This window comes from Athene cunicularia, assembly GCF_003259725.1.
Source record: "Athene cunicularia isolate RWA chromosome 2 unlocalized genomic scaffold, athCun1 chr2_part1, whole genome shotgun sequence".
Lineage (NCBI taxonomy): Eukaryota > Metazoa > Chordata > Aves > Strigiformes > Strigidae > Athene > Athene cunicularia.
Window position 1 is genome coordinate 57,369,506 of NW_020799095.1, and position 17,470 is coordinate 57,386,975.

At 40.8% G+C, this 17,470-nt stretch overlaps 1 protein-coding gene across 2 annotated transcripts in view; it reads left to right on the forward strand.

Moving 5' to 3' along the window:
* JARID2 (jumonji and AT-rich interaction domain containing 2) overlaps positions 1–17,470 on the forward strand; it is a 123,988-nt gene that overhangs the window by 104,232 nt on the left and 2,286 nt on the right. For both annotated transcript variants that reach the window (XM_026842421.1, XM_026842423.1), the window contains exons 9-16: positions 149–267; positions 430–500; positions 1,338–1,452; positions 5,723–5,828; positions 6,648–6,830; positions 12,912–13,042; positions 15,094–15,277; positions 16,800–16,907. In XM_026842421.1, coding sequence (XP_026698222.1) covers positions 149–267; positions 430–500; positions 1,338–1,452; positions 5,723–5,828; positions 6,648–6,830; positions 12,912–13,042; positions 15,094–15,277; positions 16,800–16,907 — 1,017 coding nt within the window. The remainder of the gene's footprint in view (positions 1–148; positions 268–429; positions 501–1,337; positions 1,453–5,722; positions 5,829–6,647; positions 6,831–12,911; positions 13,043–15,093; positions 15,278–16,799; positions 16,908–17,470) is intronic.

Here is a 17,470-nt window from a genome sequence, read left to right on the forward strand (position 1 = left end):
AAGTATTTATATTCTTATTTTTAAGTAGTGTTTTATGTTGAATTACACTGAGATCATGAAAGCCCTGTAAATTTCTGGGGTTTATATTTTAATGAGAGATACCTTGTTCAGTAAATTAAAAATGCATTGCCACTTTCCCTTACCACAGCAAGAATATTGGCGAATAGTGGAACAGAAAGATTGCCACGTAGCAGTGCATTGTGGAAAAGTAGATACCAACACCCACGGGAGCGGCTTTCCCGTGGGAAAATCTGAACCATTTTCAAGGTAAGATCACCAAATCCACCCTCTTTGTCGACTCATGCCAGCTACCCCGTTGTGCTGAGCAGCGGTGGGTGTGCAAGACTGGCAGGGCAGCTTGGCGCTGGGGACGTTGGCATTGGGAACACGCACTGACGTGTGTCTTCCTCTGTGTCACCCCTTGAACAGGCATGGGTGGAACCTCACAGTCCTTCCTAATAATACAGGATCCATCCTGCGACATCTTGGTGCTGTGCCTGGTAAGCAAGTCTCTTTTCTGTGTTTCCAGCAGGTGGAAGTGTACTCTAAATGTGGTGGTGTAGTCACCAAAGTCTTCTCCCTCTTTCTGGCCCCTCTGCTGGGTGATTGGGTAGACACGCAGTTGTATGTAGCAGTTGGTATTTAAAGGAATGAACTCAGGTGTGCAAATAAAGAATTAATGAATAGTTGAGACCTTACATACCTGGGAGGAACCAGTTGTACTTGCTTTGTACTCCCTGTCTGTTGTTGCTGGTACATGGGTGTTCTTGCTGTGTGTTAGGTTGATGAAGGACAGAGCCATGCAACTTCCTTACATGCAAACCTGGTCTGTAGCGCTGGGCAAAGCAGCACACAAGTTTTGTAAATGAATTGTTATGAGTGCTCCAGCTGCGTATATGCCTTTGCAATTTACTGGTAGAAATGTTAGCTGAAAGCATAATTCGGACTCCTGTGCAGGTGTTGAGACTGAACAAAATGCTTGGGAAACAGGATACATGTTTACAAGCACATGTACGCTTGACAGTGTGAAGCAACCACCTCTGATCAATAGCATTGAGCTTGTATTATGGGTACTTGTAAATTCTCTAAAGAACAAAAATTTTTTACAGCTATTAGAAAACAAGGGCACTGTAATTGGCTGGTAGATACTTTGTTAGTGAAGAATGCTGAATTTGTTAAATTATTCTCTGTGAATTTCCTACTCTGGTAAAAGTGGCTTAAAACTTGAGGGTCAGCTTGTGGATAGAACAATCTTTTAAGCTGAAATTTCCTCGCAAACTGTCTTTTAATTAGACACTGCAGTTACTTAAACCTAATTTTCATTCTCTTTGCTTTAGGAGTGACAATTCCTTGGCTAAATATTGGCATGGTCTTTTCTACCTCATGCTGGTCTCGAGACCAAAATCACCTTCCATACATTGACTACTTACACACTGGTGCTGATTGCATTTGGTAGGTATTCCTGGGTTGTTTTCTTTACACTCACTGCAGTGGCTCTCTTGTAGGCTGGTGTTAACGGCAGTTTGTGTAGTAACTTTTGCATGAATGAATCTCATCTAGAATGTCCAGTGTGTGTGGTTGCAGTTTTAATGGGAAAATGTAGCATAAGTCAGAATGATGAAATGCCCTATCCTGGAAGAAAAGTTTCACTTTGTCTGTCTTCCATGCTCTGTTCTATTTAGCAATAAACTGTTTCTGCTTGACATAGGGTTTAATCTATGGAAAGTTTTCATGACGTGGAAGCCAAATGACAGCTAGTCAGGGTAGGCTTTCCTTAGGCTGACAGAGACACTTGTCAAGCTAGCTGCATATTGCCACTTGTAAAGTGATTGAATTCATGCTCTGACTAAATAGGCACTGCTTTCTGATTATATGCAAAATATTTTGAACTCTGTACCTACCAGGTCCCTCGTATTTTCTCTAATAGTAATTTTTTTCATTATCCTATGATAATAATTATTCATAGGATTACACACATCATTCTAGTGTCTCGATGTGGACATCACCAGTTAGTTGCTAGCTACATTTCATATTTTGTAAAGACATCATGCAAATAGAATTAACACTGAGCTTATGAATGGTTTTGAACTTGGTGAATCCTGCCTGAATTCAGTGCATACATACTACTACAGATGATGATGAGTTAGATTGAAGTGGAGGTATAACAGTGGATAGAGGGATTGGAGGAAGGAGGTGATATTTGTGTTATTACCCAAAAGTATAATCAGTGAGAACAGTGAATGATAAGCAGTGTAACTGTGTTTCTTGATCAGATAAAATACAATAAACAGAGAAGAAAAGTTAAGTGATGCCTCCCTGCAAAGGTGAGAAGCTGGTTCCCTTTCAGCCATTCCCTTCTTAAACTCCAAGCTATGGGAGCCTTTGGCTCTTTGTTTGGTGTGACAGGAGAAGGGCCCCTTTGCATGCAGAAGTCCCCATGGTGGCAGTGTCAGTTGCTCTTCCTTCATGTGCAAAGTGTGTACTTTGGCCATTACCTTTAACTTTGTTTCTCAGCTGCTGTTGACCCAGCTGTCACTGGGAAAGCACATGGCCCAGAAAAAAATATTTGAAACCTTGGAGGAAACCATAAAGCAGGAGTGCCTCTCTCTAAATATTTAAAGTTGGAGGAATCTTCTGTATGTGATCATACCGAGGGGTAAAGGTAAAATGCTGCAGACCTGGGAGTTTGTCACTTTCTGTTATGGGCATTTCATGGCTCCTCTCCCTCTTCTGTGAACCAGCAATCTGTAATATTTTATAATAATATGCTATCAGGACAAATTGCTGAGGAAGGTACATTGTCCTTAACCTTTGGTGAGTCTATTTCTCTCTATGACATTCGTCTAGTCTTAAATGGCAGTAAGTTCCAAACAGAAGGCATTTAAGAATCCCCTAATTAAGTTCTGAGGCCTCTCTCCATACTGTGTGTGTCAAAACCTGTGCGTTTTGGGACTGACCAGGCTTGAATGCAGCCAGCCAAAGTTTTAGGAAAGGCTACTATTTCTTCTTTTTTTCCAAGCCAAGAAGAATAAACCCAAAGCAGTCATTTGCTTTTTCTTGATGGGGTTACTAATACACATAAATACACAGCTTCAGGTGTATTTGTGATGACTGCCTTGATGAAACATGGATAGTAAGCAGGAATAACTCATAAGAAGGAAGAAGTGGAACTCCTTTGTCTGTAAAAGCTATTCTTCAGCAAGGCTGCCAGGCTGAAGTCAGGCTAGTATTCATTATTATCTCATTACAACTTTCAATATTGCAATACCCACCTTTATTGAGGAAAAGATTAATTTAATAACTCTAGGTCTGATGTAGTATCAGGAGTAGTCCTGACAGCATTGCTTTCAGTGACTGCTTCAGGGATAACAAAGCCTTTGGAGACCAAAGTTCTCCTCTGTCTTGCAAAGTCCACCCAGCATCCAGAAATCTTCTTTTCCAAGGACAGATCTCTGTGGCACTAAAATCGGTGGTGCTTCATTTACCTGCAGATCACTCAGGTCACTCTAATCTCTCAGGTTTTACCTCCTGAAGAGTAAACAGGGGAGAACTCAATTTTCATTCAGGGCAGAAAGGTCAGTGACCTAACCTTTTTATTCTGGAGGGATCCTCAGTGCCCATTAAAAGAGAGAAGAAAATCTTGTTCTGCCAAAGACATTCAGAAGTCTGTACTAGCTGCTCACTATCCATTCTTATAGGTACATCAAGAATTGCAAATGAGTGAAATTGTAGCATACACCACAATTGTGAATGATCTCCATTCCCCTCAGTCCTGCCAGCAGTTGGATAGTCAGTCCCATGCGCTTCTGTTCTGCCCCTCCTCTTTACGCATCCTTCCCGTGCCTTTTCCTGGGCCCGTCTTGCGAGGGACTCCATGCTTGAATCTTTCTGCTGTTCCAGCTATATTTTCTAACTCCAAAAGGAAAGAGTGGGCTCTGCCATGTTCTGTGTTTTGAATTTAAAATATTTTCATCACCATTTAAAATACATTACTATAGTGTAACTAGAGTAATATGCTACACACATGGAGCTGTTCTGAAGCTGTCACTGTTAGCAACACAGGTACTGCAAAGTATTTGATACATGGCATGCTTTTAATATTGATGTTGGGACTTGATCCTTACCAAGGTGAAGTTCTTCTGCTTCCACCCCTCTATAACCCTAGGATTTCTTAGCGAGGTTCTGCTCTTTGTCAATATATATGTAAGGAGTCAGTCTACATACAACTGGGCAACCAGCTCATTAGAGCCCTTATTGTGGCTACAATTAGCTGTAGGAGGGGATACTGTCATCTCTTCAGGCTCTCAGCTTGAAGATCAACAAAGAATAATCAAAGTCATCATCAGTACAGTGAACAGTAACAAGATGTTCAAAACATAGGAAGTACAGCCTCCTACAGACTCATCAAGCAGGATAACTCTGTATGACGCATAGAGTTAATATTAGTGCACATTATAAGCAGATATCTTGACAAGGTCTGTAAGGCCAGCAGAATGCTTTATGAAATTGGTGGAGAAACCAGATGAATGAAAAGAAAACTGCACCCTTTCCCCAAAATCTTTCCAGATTCATTCTCTTCTCTTGTTGCCAAGTTTGGAATAATGGCACTCTGTGTGTGTGTCTGGTGTGGGGCAAATGGGCTCAGGTTGAGGTCTCATTGCTTAAAGTGAACTGGTAAGTCATGATAAATCTAGTGATGCTTTTTGCTTGCCCGAGCATAACAAATCCAAACAAGGTAATGTCACATATGGAGCACAGCATGGCAGCAACTCAAGGCAGGTTTAGGGATCCTAGGATTTGCACCGTGTTTCCCACCAAGCTGCGCTGCTCAGTGCACAGTCGTCAGGTACCAACTATCAGATCTTGGGAACAGGTATCTTCTGGGTGGACATAAACCATTACTCTTCTGGCAGGTTGCAAGAAAAAGTAGACACTAATTGTCATCACATTGCCTCCCTGGATCCGGCAAAATACTAGTTCTCTGGATGTGTGAAGTTAAGACCTCAGACTCCTACGTTATTTCTTGTCACTTCTGCGTAGGGAGCACTGCTGGCAGTGAGCACGGAGGACAGCTGCTTCTTTGGCTTCTAAAGGAGAGGAGGATGTGCAACTCGGCATGTACCCAGCAGAGTTTTAAATCTCTCTTGCTGCTTTGGCTGCTTTTGGTTGGGTCTTTCTTTTATTGCAAGGGAGAAGAGAGATGTGGGATTTGTTTAGTAAGAAAGCAAGAAGGTCTTAGGCTACTTGGTGTGCTAGCAGTAAAGGTGATTTGTGGTTTCTTGATTGTTATGAACAGAAAATGTTATTAAATAAAAAGATTCTTTGCTTGCTGCACAGATAATAAATACAGCCGGTTATGATAAAAATAACAGAACATGTATTGGTGCTCACGAGATGCAAACTTCTGCCCATAATTAGCTGTTTTGGTGCTGTTAAATGAACACAATTCTATTGCTGATTTCTCTCTTCTGATTCTACAGAGCACTGAGTTTTCATATTTCTGGTTTGGGGATTTGGTGTCCTTTGGCATCTAGTGAACACCATCACACTTGAGTCTAAATACAAATCCTCAGTGTTTTACCAAAAAGAACTGTGTGTGAAAGCCTGTGTTTAATTTCATTCTTTTAATCAATGTCCTGGTCTGAATTGCCTGTTACTGTGTAGCTGTGGACCGTTATTTACTCCACAGTAAATCTCTCTCTTTTCTCTGACAAAACAACAGGTATTGCATTCCTGCTGCGGAGGAGAACAAACTTGATGATGTGGTACATACCCTGCTGCAAGCCAATGGCACTCCAGGGCTGGAAATGCTTGAAAGTAATGTAATGGTAGGTTAACACTGGGAGAGATACTCCCATTTGAGAACCCGAGGATAATCAGAAGGCTGGTTGGTTGGGGATTTATTTTGGTTTTGTCTTACAACACAATGATGCAGAGGCTGTTGTTAAAATCTGGCTACTTGCAATTGTTTACCCACATGGCATTTTTCTAACAAGGCTCACATGTTAAAATAAAAATAAATGGACAGTACAATAAATACCCATTTTTAATACTGTCCATAATGTATTTAACTTCACAAAGGGAGTGTTCTGTAATCAATTAATCTGCCATGACTGACATTTTATGATGCCAGCATGGGTATGAGAAGCCTAATACCATCAAGCAATGTCAGAATATTTTTTGCTCTTGTTTATTTTGTGAATAGAAATTTCCATTTAGTGCATTTAAGTATAAATTTGGGAGCCCACAACAAAAAACCTCCCTCAGCTATCCATGTTAACATCTCTAACAGAAGTGTAGTAGCAAGGTGGACTGAATGCCAAGTCTGAGAAGATCTAGATGGAAAAGCAAGTGGCCTGCATTACTTTCTGTAGTAGTAGGTAGTATTGTTTTGAGGCTTTGTTAGAGATGATTTGGCAAGTGAAAGTTTAAACTGTTGGTTTCAAAAGAGCTACTTCTGTAATTCTCACTCCAAACACTAAGCTGCAGCATGTGTAGAAGGGAAGAGAGAAAGCAAACAGAGCTGAACTGTTAGCAGAGCACAGCTTTTCTGCGCAAGCAATGTGCAGTACCCAGCAAGGAAGGGGATCTAACTGTAAAAGAAAGTTCTGATTTTTTTTTTTAATCTTGCTTTTATGTCTTTCTAGATCTCCCCAGAAATCTTGTGTAAGGAGGGGATCAGGGTGCACCGTACTGTACAGCAGAGCGGGCAGTTTGTTGTCTGTTTTCCTGGATCCTTTGTGTCTAAAGTGTGTTGTGGCTATAGTGTTTCTGAAACAGTGCACTTTGCTACCACCCAGTGGACAAGTATGGGTTTTAAAACAGCCAAGGTAAGTTGAGAAAAGGAGTTAAAATGGATTCACGGCCCTGCCATCTAAAACGACAGCAAACCAGACATTCCAGGATTGATAGCGTTGTGAGACTAGTACAGCTATGTATATTTTTGTGGACTATTAAATAAAAAAAAAAGGAAAAAGTTCTGCAAGGCATAAGGTGATTCAGTGTTTTCAGAAAAGCAACTGAGTTAATTCTAAAACTTCTGTATATTAGAACTACTCAGAAGTTTGTTATGCCTGCAGACCAGTTTGTGAGGAAGCTTTTCAGAATCCCTTCAGAGCTAATGATAATATATTGTATTATGCTTACTAATTTTTTTTTTAAGTGGTGTTTTCTAGAACCATTAGAATCTCAGGTGCAACTATCTGAATAACTGTGCTTGATTAGCTCCTAAGATAGGCAGAGTCGGTTAATACAGCTGTATTACTTGTCTTTCTCTGCCCCTTCATTCAGGAATAGCTGTTGATCAGGGCAATTTCATTCTTTTTTCAATTTTAGTGACTTGAAAATCCTTATGTTTGTTGACCAGCCCATCCAATACTAAGATGTATATAAAAAAAATAATCTTTCTATTCCCTTTTCACAAAACTAACCGAGGCAGGTTGCCTGCAGAAACAAACAGATGAATTGTCCAGTCATCATGGTTTGGGCTATATTTCTGTGTTTTTGGACAAATAATATATCTCACTAATTGTGTTCCCAACCTCCTCAAATACACTATGGGTTACAGATGCTATTTTGGTAGTGTTTTATAGCTAAGCCACTAGTAAATCATCATTTGCAGCTTCAGACCAAGTGGTTAGTAAGTAATTAAATGTAATATGTCCACAATTAGGTCTTGGTTCTTTAGGGTTAATGGAATTCTTCCAGCCTGGTTATACTAACTGTATATTAACTTAGTTTGAAATAAAAGGTTATTTTATTACAGATTTATTTTGGGGAAAGGTGGGAATTCTATATGTATGTAGGTAAAGGAATGAAAATCCTAAGCTAGCCTTTTCTGTCTGAAGGTACACAATTATATTAACTCCATATGCTGTATTTATTGCTCTACTGAACACTTGTTTGATATTGTGAAAATGCCACTCCTGTAAGAGACAGAAATCACTATGCAGCAATTAAAAAGCTCTTCTTGGTGCCTCAAAATTCTGAAGAACAGTTTCTTTTGATTAATTTTTAAGAGCTTTGCACTGGGTAAATATGACTGAAAATCCAGCAGATTCCAATCTATTATAACCTACCTTGGAAACTGAAGTCACAGCTCTCACAAACTTTACAAGAACCACAGTGTATGTGTTTATATCAAAATAACTCTGGAAACACCTATTGCATTGTTCTTGTCCTTCTTTTTCCCTTCCCCCTCTTCTTTCCTCACACTATCCTATGTTCTTCAATCCCTTAAATTTTGGAAATTCTTCCTTGGTTCCTTCACTTTGACAAGGCACTTCGCCATTTTCAAAGGCTGGCCGGGGTTGTGCTTTTCAGAGGTTGTGAGATGTTCTGTGTAATGAGCAAGATTCCCCTTTTGGACTGTTAATGAACTCTGACAAACAACTGTACCTTCCTGTCTGTCCATTCTCGACAGCAATACTGACAGTTTTCAGCTGTTTGATACATTAACTTTGTTTTCATTCTGTGATACTGTGACCTGATCTTTTTATAGCAACTTTCTTTATATTACTAAATGATGTTGTTTCATTTCTGTATTGAATGACTGCTCAATCTCCTTTAATATATGAAAAAATGAAATTCAGCATCTGAAATTGCATTGATTTCAGTTCATAAGGAGTTGGGATAATTGTTAAATAAAAGAGTTTGTATAAAGCCTGTGTAAAGGGACAGACAGGCTTCACCTAAACCATACATGGAACCAGTTGCTGGATTTAAAAAAAAAACCCAAACAACCCTGTGAGCTCTTGAAATTTTAAACTTAAGTATGAGGAGAAGGTTTACAGTTGCGGTGGAAGAATTTGTGTTTTGAATGGCAACAGGGTAACTTCATATCCTCAAATAAGGCACTGGGCAAAGTCAGTAAAACTCACTTAGGAAACAAGAAAACAGAATAACAGACTAAATGAATGCACTCTAGTCTAGAGATTTGGAAATAAGGAGCCATGTCTGGTTTTAAAGGAGGCCTTTGGTGGTATAGGGCCTACTAGAAACTTGGTGGAAAGAAGAGACTCAGCCACTACCATAATATGAGAGGAAGTAGTACATAGGAAAGTTGGAGTTTGTCATCCAGTTGGAGCAGCACTGCTGCACACAGAAGAGAGTTTACAGTCAAATAAGCCTGGTTTAACCCTGTCATCAGTGACAGAATCCCTGTGCACTGATCTTCTTGTCTTAAATAGGAAAAGCATGGTATTAGCACTGTGCTCCTGACTGTCCCAGCCAAGATCATGGCAGGGGCTTTATATGTATCCACCTGCCAAGTTTTAGTTTGGGTGAGGAATGTGCTTTTAAAATGCCACACAGTTACCACTCCTTGGTTCCTATCACAGAGCTCTCTTAGCCTGAGCAGACCAGGTTGTTCTCAGATTAAACCAAATGGGAAGAGGCACCCCAGAAGTGCACCTGATGTCCTCCAAACACTGGCGGTGGCATGGCCCCAGAACCTGGCTGGAGTTCTCTGAAGTAAAGCCATTGGCTTTACACCACACGTCTGGTGGGTGTTTAGGTCCTCGGTGTCAACTGTATCGCTCTGCACGTGTGTTCTTCCTGCTTCACCATCCTGGATGGTGTGTAGACAGAGCCTGTGTCGTACTAAAGGAGGTGAGAGAAGCTGCGAGGACAGGACACATGATGATGATAGAAAATGCTGGCATTATTCCCCTAGCTAGGATAGTGGGATGACAGAACCAAAATGGCTCCAGGGAACAGCTGGTCAGGAAACCTGCACAAGAACTGTTGTCTCACTTCTCAGTAATGGTGGAGCCCAGTACAAAACATCATTATGAAGGAGCTGCGCTGTGATGGTGAGCGGAGATTAAGAACCTTGAAAGAGCAGTACAAAGCAAAATATCCACTACTGTGGTGTTTCATTTCAAAAGACAGCCTCGCATAAACCCAAGAAAGCTTGTTAAATTGAGAATGCAGAAAGAAGGGTTAAGTGTTTGCGTGCAGCATAGAAATTGTTTAAAGATGCCGTGTTAGAGGCTAACAACACATGCACACTGCCTAGCAAAAGAAAAATTTCAAAAGGCAAAACCCCACTAAACTTGGCATGGCTAAACACCAGGAGAAAGGAGTCTGTTTGAAATGAGACCAAAAAATCCCTTTTGTGGCCAGAAGAAGAAAATGCAAATAAAACAACCACTCTAGCAAGATGCATGTAAACACACACAAATGCAGACCAGAAAGAGATTTCAAAGAACAACTTCCTAAAGGCCAAAAGAAAAAACGAATGTAGAAAAAAATGAGATGAGGGCAGTCAGCTTGGCTTTTGCAGTGAGGTCATGGCCCCCAGGCCTTGAAACTTTTGGAAGGATGTACAGACAAAAGAGTTGCAGTTGACGGAGTCTGTGAGCATTTCTGGAAGACTTTTGGCGAGGATCCTCAGAAAAGGCTCTTAAAGAAATTAAGCTGCCATGGGTTGAGAGGGGAAGTTCATGAACTGAAAAATAACTGATCTAAAGAGAAGCAAAGGATGAGAACACATGGTCAGTTTTTATCATGGAGGGAGGTCTCTTTCTGCGCTCCTTAGGAATTTGTACTAAGACCAGTACAGTTCAACGTATCCGTAAATAATCTAGAAAGGAAAATGAACAGCAAAACTAAGCCTTTATACTGAAGCTGTTTATGACAATGACAGCAAAAACTAAAGCTATGAGGTGTTACAGAAAGTTTTCATGATACTGAGTGATCTGAGTGAGAAAATTAGTTGATAAATTTTAAATGATTTGGGAGTAAAATATAATCCTAATTTGACAGACACAGTGATGGGCTCTGAATGAGCTCTTACTCCTGAGGAAAGAGGTCTTTGGATTCTTATGGAGCTGCCAGCCAAGTGCTCTGGAGAGATTTAAACCTTGGGTGTAGCCCTTGGATGTTAGGATTGCAAGGGGAGAACAGGTAACAAAGAAGAAGCATCACTATGGCACTGTGTACACTCTTGCTATGGCCATGGCTTCAATACTTGAGCAATTCTGAATCTCTAATTGCAACAGGAATATAGAGCAACTAGAAAAAGCACTGTGGAGACTGACGATCAGAGGTATGAATTAGCTTCTGTATTAAATATAAGAGGACTACTCAGCCTGGAAAATTGATGACTGAGATGTGTATACGATAGTAAGACCACAAGTGGCAGGGCGATGATAATTGTGATATGAATATTGGTGCTCTTTCATAACATTGAAAAATATGTCATTAAAAGAAATGATTAGGCAGCAGGTCAAAAGCACACACAGTGCTGTATCTGTATATTTCAGTATTGTAAGAAAAAAGTGAATCAGAAATTCATATGAATGCACAGACCCAATGACTTGTGCTGAACACAGCACAGACCCATCTCGGGTCCCCTGAGCAGCCAGCTAGCAGGAGCGTACCTTGGGTTTTTTCCCCCAGCACTGTGTCCTTTTATCCTGGCTGCATGTGTTACCTGTGTGGGCTTGGAGTAGCTGTTCATATGCAGCCTTGGACAATACACTATACAAATCTAGCATGCAACAAAACTTATCATACCACTCCTAAAAGTGCAGCAGTTCCAACCCCCGGGAGGCCCTGGCAGAACTTTCTGAAGAACGTTTTTCTTACCTGTGACTCTCTTTTGAATGCTTTTTGTTCACCAAAGATTACTAATCTATTTTATGATACATATATTAATTATTGCTTCAATGCATGTAATCTGTGCTATTAAAAATTACTAATTTTATGATATATTGGTTCTGATAAAAGAAATATCAAAAGCATATAATGAGGGCTATAAAATAGGGTGAAAAAAATTAAGGTTAAAGATAACTTCATTTTTTTGATAAGTAGGTATTTGCAGGGCTTAACTCCTAACTGAATTAAAGTGGCACCTTCACATTATGCTCCAGTGTTGGCATCAGTTAAAACTTCTCAGACATTATATAAAAGAAAATGTACCTCTTTGGACACTGGGAAAACTGTACTTTTCCCAACTGCAGAGTAAATCTAGGAATTTTCCTACATGAGAGTTATCAAAAGGGTTTGTATTGACAGGAATGGAAGATACAGCTTTAAAAGCTTACACAGCAGCGAGGTGGGAACTAGTAACGGGCAAGACTGAGCAGAACTGAAACCCTCTTCCACCTGTTGTCTCTCTTCCCTGATATCTGCCTGTTTTGCTGGTAGTTGTCTTTAATTCTTAAGCACCAATTATATTTTTAGTGCTGTAAAAGATGCAAAATCATAGCAGTCCTGGGCTTTGAGCCAGTCAGATTAGATCTTAATGGATGGCTAAGAGTGCAAATTGTGTGACTGACTGGGTTACTCCTCTTGGCCTCCACAGGAGAAGAATTCTTAGGAAATTTTGAGGTGTTTGTTGGTTCAGTGAACTGCATGCTAACCTGTGTCTGGGCATCCTTCTTTTAATTTTTCTCACTTTCTTCACATTTCTCCTATTCTTGTTTTTTCCACTGATGTTTAATTTTCTTTTTTTGAAAAAAGTGTATACCTGAAATGTGGTGACACTGGAATACTTGAATTTGGGTTCACTCTCTTCGTATATGCAGATTTTTCTCTGCATTAAATTTCACAGTAAAGCATATTAGAAGATATCATACAGTTTGATTTCCTACCGATCAATGTGGCATTGGTTCACCTAAAGCTTGTGTAAAAGATCTTCTTTCTTAGTCCTTTCAATAGGAAAACCCAATTCAGAAAAACACTTGGGAACCTGGTTTTCCACTGAAAGGATCAATTATAAGTTTATTTCAGTATGAAGTTAGGTGCTGGATGAAAGTTAGGAACATAAATACTTTAATTTGGACTATAGAAAGCTTGTACTTTCGGTAGTTCTAAAAGGCTGCTTTTTGCTACATTGAATTCATTCTGGATAACTTTTTGTTTTCAAATTTGCTCAAGAACTAATTTGGCAATTTCTGTCCCAGGAAATGAAGAGACGACGTATAGCCAAACCATTTTCTATGGAAAAGTTGCTCTATCAGATTGCAACAGCAGAAGCAAAAAAGGAAAACGGACCGACTCTGAGTACGATATCATCACTTCTTGGAGAGCTCAGGTAACGAATTGGGGGCTTGTCATACCTTTTTTGTTTTCGTTGACAGACTCCAGAGGTGGATGACGTAAGTAACCTTTCAGACATGTGTCTTTCACCCGCTTAACCAAGCAAAAGCCCAGCAAACATACTTGAAGACAGCCACATGTGGAAGAAGCAGTTTCCTTGGCTGTATCTGATGTGAGAGTGCCCATGGTTAGGATGTCTTACTCTAAGTAAATTCCCTACTATGGGCACCATCAAAGACTTAAAACTATAGTTTGCCTTGGGCTTTTATTTTGTTGATTCTTGGTGCTGAGAGTCAAGATTTCCTGATGCGTTAGGTGAGCTACATGGTGCCAAGTAGTTAAATACTTTTCTTCAGTTTTTCAGCCTCTTGGCATCAGTAGCCACTGTCAGTCCTTGCCTGTAATGGGTTTTGCAGCAGGAACCCTTGTCTCCAGCCTCAAGATTGTTATACTACAGCTGTAGAAGGTACTTTGTATAGTGGAAAGTTGTCTTGATTTAAACCACTGAGCTTGTGCATGAGGGCTAATGTATCTTGCTTTAGAACTTGAATGTTTTAAGAAAAAAAAAAAGAACCCTCCACACTCCTTTTTCTCTCCAGTATTGAGGAAACATGTTTAGGGTTTCTCTTAAGATAGGTTAAAAAAAAAAAAAAATGTTGCCTGGCTTCCTGTGTAATGATCTTTTCTTTTGTTCCCTACCATGTAGTTGCTACCTATCTTTCAAGTTTGTGACAACTGGTACTCGAGATGTCAAGAAAGTTTTGATGAATGGAATCTACAAACTGTATTTAACTAACTAGCATGTTCATTTGGAAAATTTCCAGTGACATACTGAAGGGGAAAACAGCCCATGTGTTGCTTTAGTGTTCAGAAAGAAATACAAAGAGCTGTGGTGACTGTTTTACCTGCAGCTGGTTTCCCTGTGGGAATAATCACTTCCAAGTGGTTTTTTTTTTTCCTTGAAGAGAAAAAGTCTGCGAGTGTGAAATGTGAAACAGAAACGTTGGTGCTTGCTGTTAGACCATCACATCGACCTCTATCAGAGTGGTTCTCAAACTTGTTCTTACGCTTAGGTTGGAATTCTCTGGAGGATATCGGTCCTTCCTGTGGCTGCTTATTTAAAACAAAATCCCAAACAACAAAACCGGGAAAAAAACCAACCAAAATGGAACAATGCCATTTTTTTTCCTTTGTTTTGTGTTGCTTGTTTGTTCTGTTTATTTTGCTGCCTCCTCTCCTGATCTGCCTTGGTTGCTCAGTTTGCCCATGCCATTTGCTTAGCTTGGCTCTCCACCCCTCTTCAGCTGTGTCTGGTGGTGAGCTTTTTTATTCTTCCTTTCCATCTGCTCAGCTCACTCCACACTTGCTGTCTTCCACTCATCTCCAACCCGACCTGCTTTCCTAATGCTGTATAGTTCAGCATAGGAAGTACTGTCCACCTTGCACACGCCATGGGTGAAGGGCAGCTGGAGGGCTTAGTCTTTACTCTTAATTGACATCTCTTTTTCCCCTGGGTGTACAGCAAGATCTTGGTCTTTTGGCACAATCACTTGCCCTGCACCCCCTTTCCTGCCTCAAGTGCCTCATGGCAGCAGGTCCTTGGTTCATCTCTGCCTCCTGATGAAGGTGGCTGTGTTACTCCTGACAGCAACGGCTCCTCTTCCTCAAGGTGGCTTTTGGCAACTTCAGGAAATGACAGTCATGTTAGCCACACCTCCCGACTCTCCACATGTCCCTGAGCAACCATCGACCTCCAGGAAGTACTCAGCAGTCCCCAGTTCTCTGTGGAGCAGTTTGAGAACCACTGGCTTGATACAGTGGTCACTGTTAGAATCTGGAGAGGATAGCTTCTGCATTTAGGCAGTGTTTCTGCAGTGCTGGCTGTCTCTCACCATGCGTAGGCAATGGCACCAACCTCCAACAACACTCAGGGCTTTGCTGTGTGGAGCTAAGGTTTCAGTGACGATCGTGGTAAAAAGGTGATTGTACATGGCTTTGTGGTGGTATGAGGCGATGCTGATGTCTAACTGCATAAAACATTCACAGGGACACGGAGCTGAGGCAGCGGCGGCAGCTTTACGAGGCAGGTCTCCATTCTTCAGCGCGCTATGGCAGCCACGACAGCAGCAGCACGGGGATGGATGGAAAGAAAAAGCCTCGAAAGTGGTTGCAGTTAGAAACGTCAGAGAGGAGATGTCAGATTTGTCAGCACCTGTGCTATCTTTCCATGGTGAGTAGAATCCTTTGCCACTGCTGGGGTACCATCCCCCCAGTTCTAGCGTACTGTAATGGACGAGAAGTACTCGAGAGGCAGCACATGACTAGAGAGTCACCTCACACCCTCCACGCAGGACACAGAGATGTCAGTTTGGTTGTGTCAGATCATTTATTGCCTTGGGCAGCGGTGACAGAAGACAACAGTTGGTGTCAGCTACCTTCCCTCCTGCTCGAAGGAATGGATAAACTAGTCACTCAGCCACTCTTGGACACCCGTGAGCGTGTCTGCATTGCACTAGGAGGGGTAGCAAAGATACCTGTAGGTTGCCAGTAGTAGTAAGTCATGGCAGAACAGTTCTTGGGATGAGCTAGCAATTCATATTCATGCCCTGAGTCTCATGCATGCAGCTACAGCCCATGCTGTGACAATTTATCTGCAAGCCAAATTGCAGGGTAGATGTATCCTATCTGTCAAGCTAAGCTGCTGTTTGCCAACCTGTCTTTTCAAAAATAGAAGTCAATCCATAAACTTTCTCTCTTTATAGAAGTAATAACCTACTGGCTTTTGAAGGTGTGCTAACCACTGTGGTGACACTTTCAGGGTTTTGGCTGTGTGCAGAACACTCAGAAATACATTAATTTCATTAAAGATACCAAAAGCCTCTCCCACCACCTTATGTACCACTTAATTCCAAGATCAGATATTTAACTAAACATAATACAGTGCATGTGAGTCCATGTTCACCCCTTTTTTCCTGTCATCTTTTGGGGTATTTTGGTTATAAAGGTTAGGTTTTTGATGGAAATACATTGTAACCGTTAAATGATCAGATGTAGCTGTTTCCCTCACTATGATAGAACATACTCAAGTTATACATGTCTGCAGACCGCTGCTTAAGCAGTAGTTGGAAGTAACTCCAAAATGAGTTTATTTTAAAAACCAACCAACTAAATCCTCTTAATTCTGGTCCATTTGCTCTGGAGCAAGTGTAATTGAGGGATTTTTCCTTGTCACTCTTAACAGTGGTAAGGGACAAAAAGTCAACTTGGTTGTCAGATTCCAAGCTGAATGTGTAGGCTTGGCAGGTAGCCAGCCAAGCAAATGTGACCTCTGCTGAATGAGATGGTAGCTGAGGAATCCTGTGGCTAAGCTTCTGATTTTATCCTTATTCAAGACAGCATTTAAAGTAACCGGAAATGGCTGCCTTGAAGAAAGATACAGGCTGTGTATTAGATACCAATAAAATTTTATGCGTGTATCATCATTTGGCCTTCATTACTATTGGTGTTTTTTTTTTTTAAAAAAATCGCATGTATTTGCCAACATTAGCATTCAAAAAGGGATATGTACTTTCTTCTTACACAGTCTGAATAATTTCATAATGTGTAATGCTTCTTGTTTACGCCTCCTTCCACTAACTTGTAGTAAAATACAGGTTTAGTAATTCAGACAATAATTCAATACTGTATGCATAACACAGCTAGTTTGGAGCTTACTGCACTTCTTCCCCTTCCCTCCTTGCATTTTTATATAGGTTGTACAGGAGAATGAAAACGTTGTCTTCTGCTTGGAGTGTGCCCTGCGGCATGTGGAAAAACAGAAGTCTTGTCGGGGACTGAAAATGATGTACCGTTACGATGAGGTCTGTACGATATAGCTTTGTGATGCTGGTGCGCTTTGATACTGAAAACTTGGGAGTAGACTTAACTCTGCCTTTGTCCTACCAAGACCTCAGGAGACTGCTTGGGTTTTTTTCTGGTGTGGGAAGAAAGTGCTTTATTATGATCTAAGTAAAAGAAAGAGTGGGAGATACGATTACAAAGATGAAACCTGAAGCATGAACTGCATGAATATGCGTTACAGAACAGAGAAGCCATTTAATGCTTTGGGATGCTGTAGAACATGAGGCTGTGCTTTTGTCTGGATAATTTATGGTAACTTCTGTACCTTAGGATAACCTCTCTGTTGATAACTGAAAGTTCATCCTGATGTGGCCTGAACCTTCTTTAAGGCAAACTAGTAGAGTATTTGTAGATGAGAGATCAAGCAAATGTGATGATGAATCAACACAGAACTCAAGTTGGTGATTTAGGACAGTGCCTGGGTTCTGGGCTAATGCTATGATGCAGGACAGTCAAACAATGGCTCTTTACTTGCCTAGTTAGTGCCACTTCTCCCTTGTGAGTGAGGGGACAGGTCTTTACT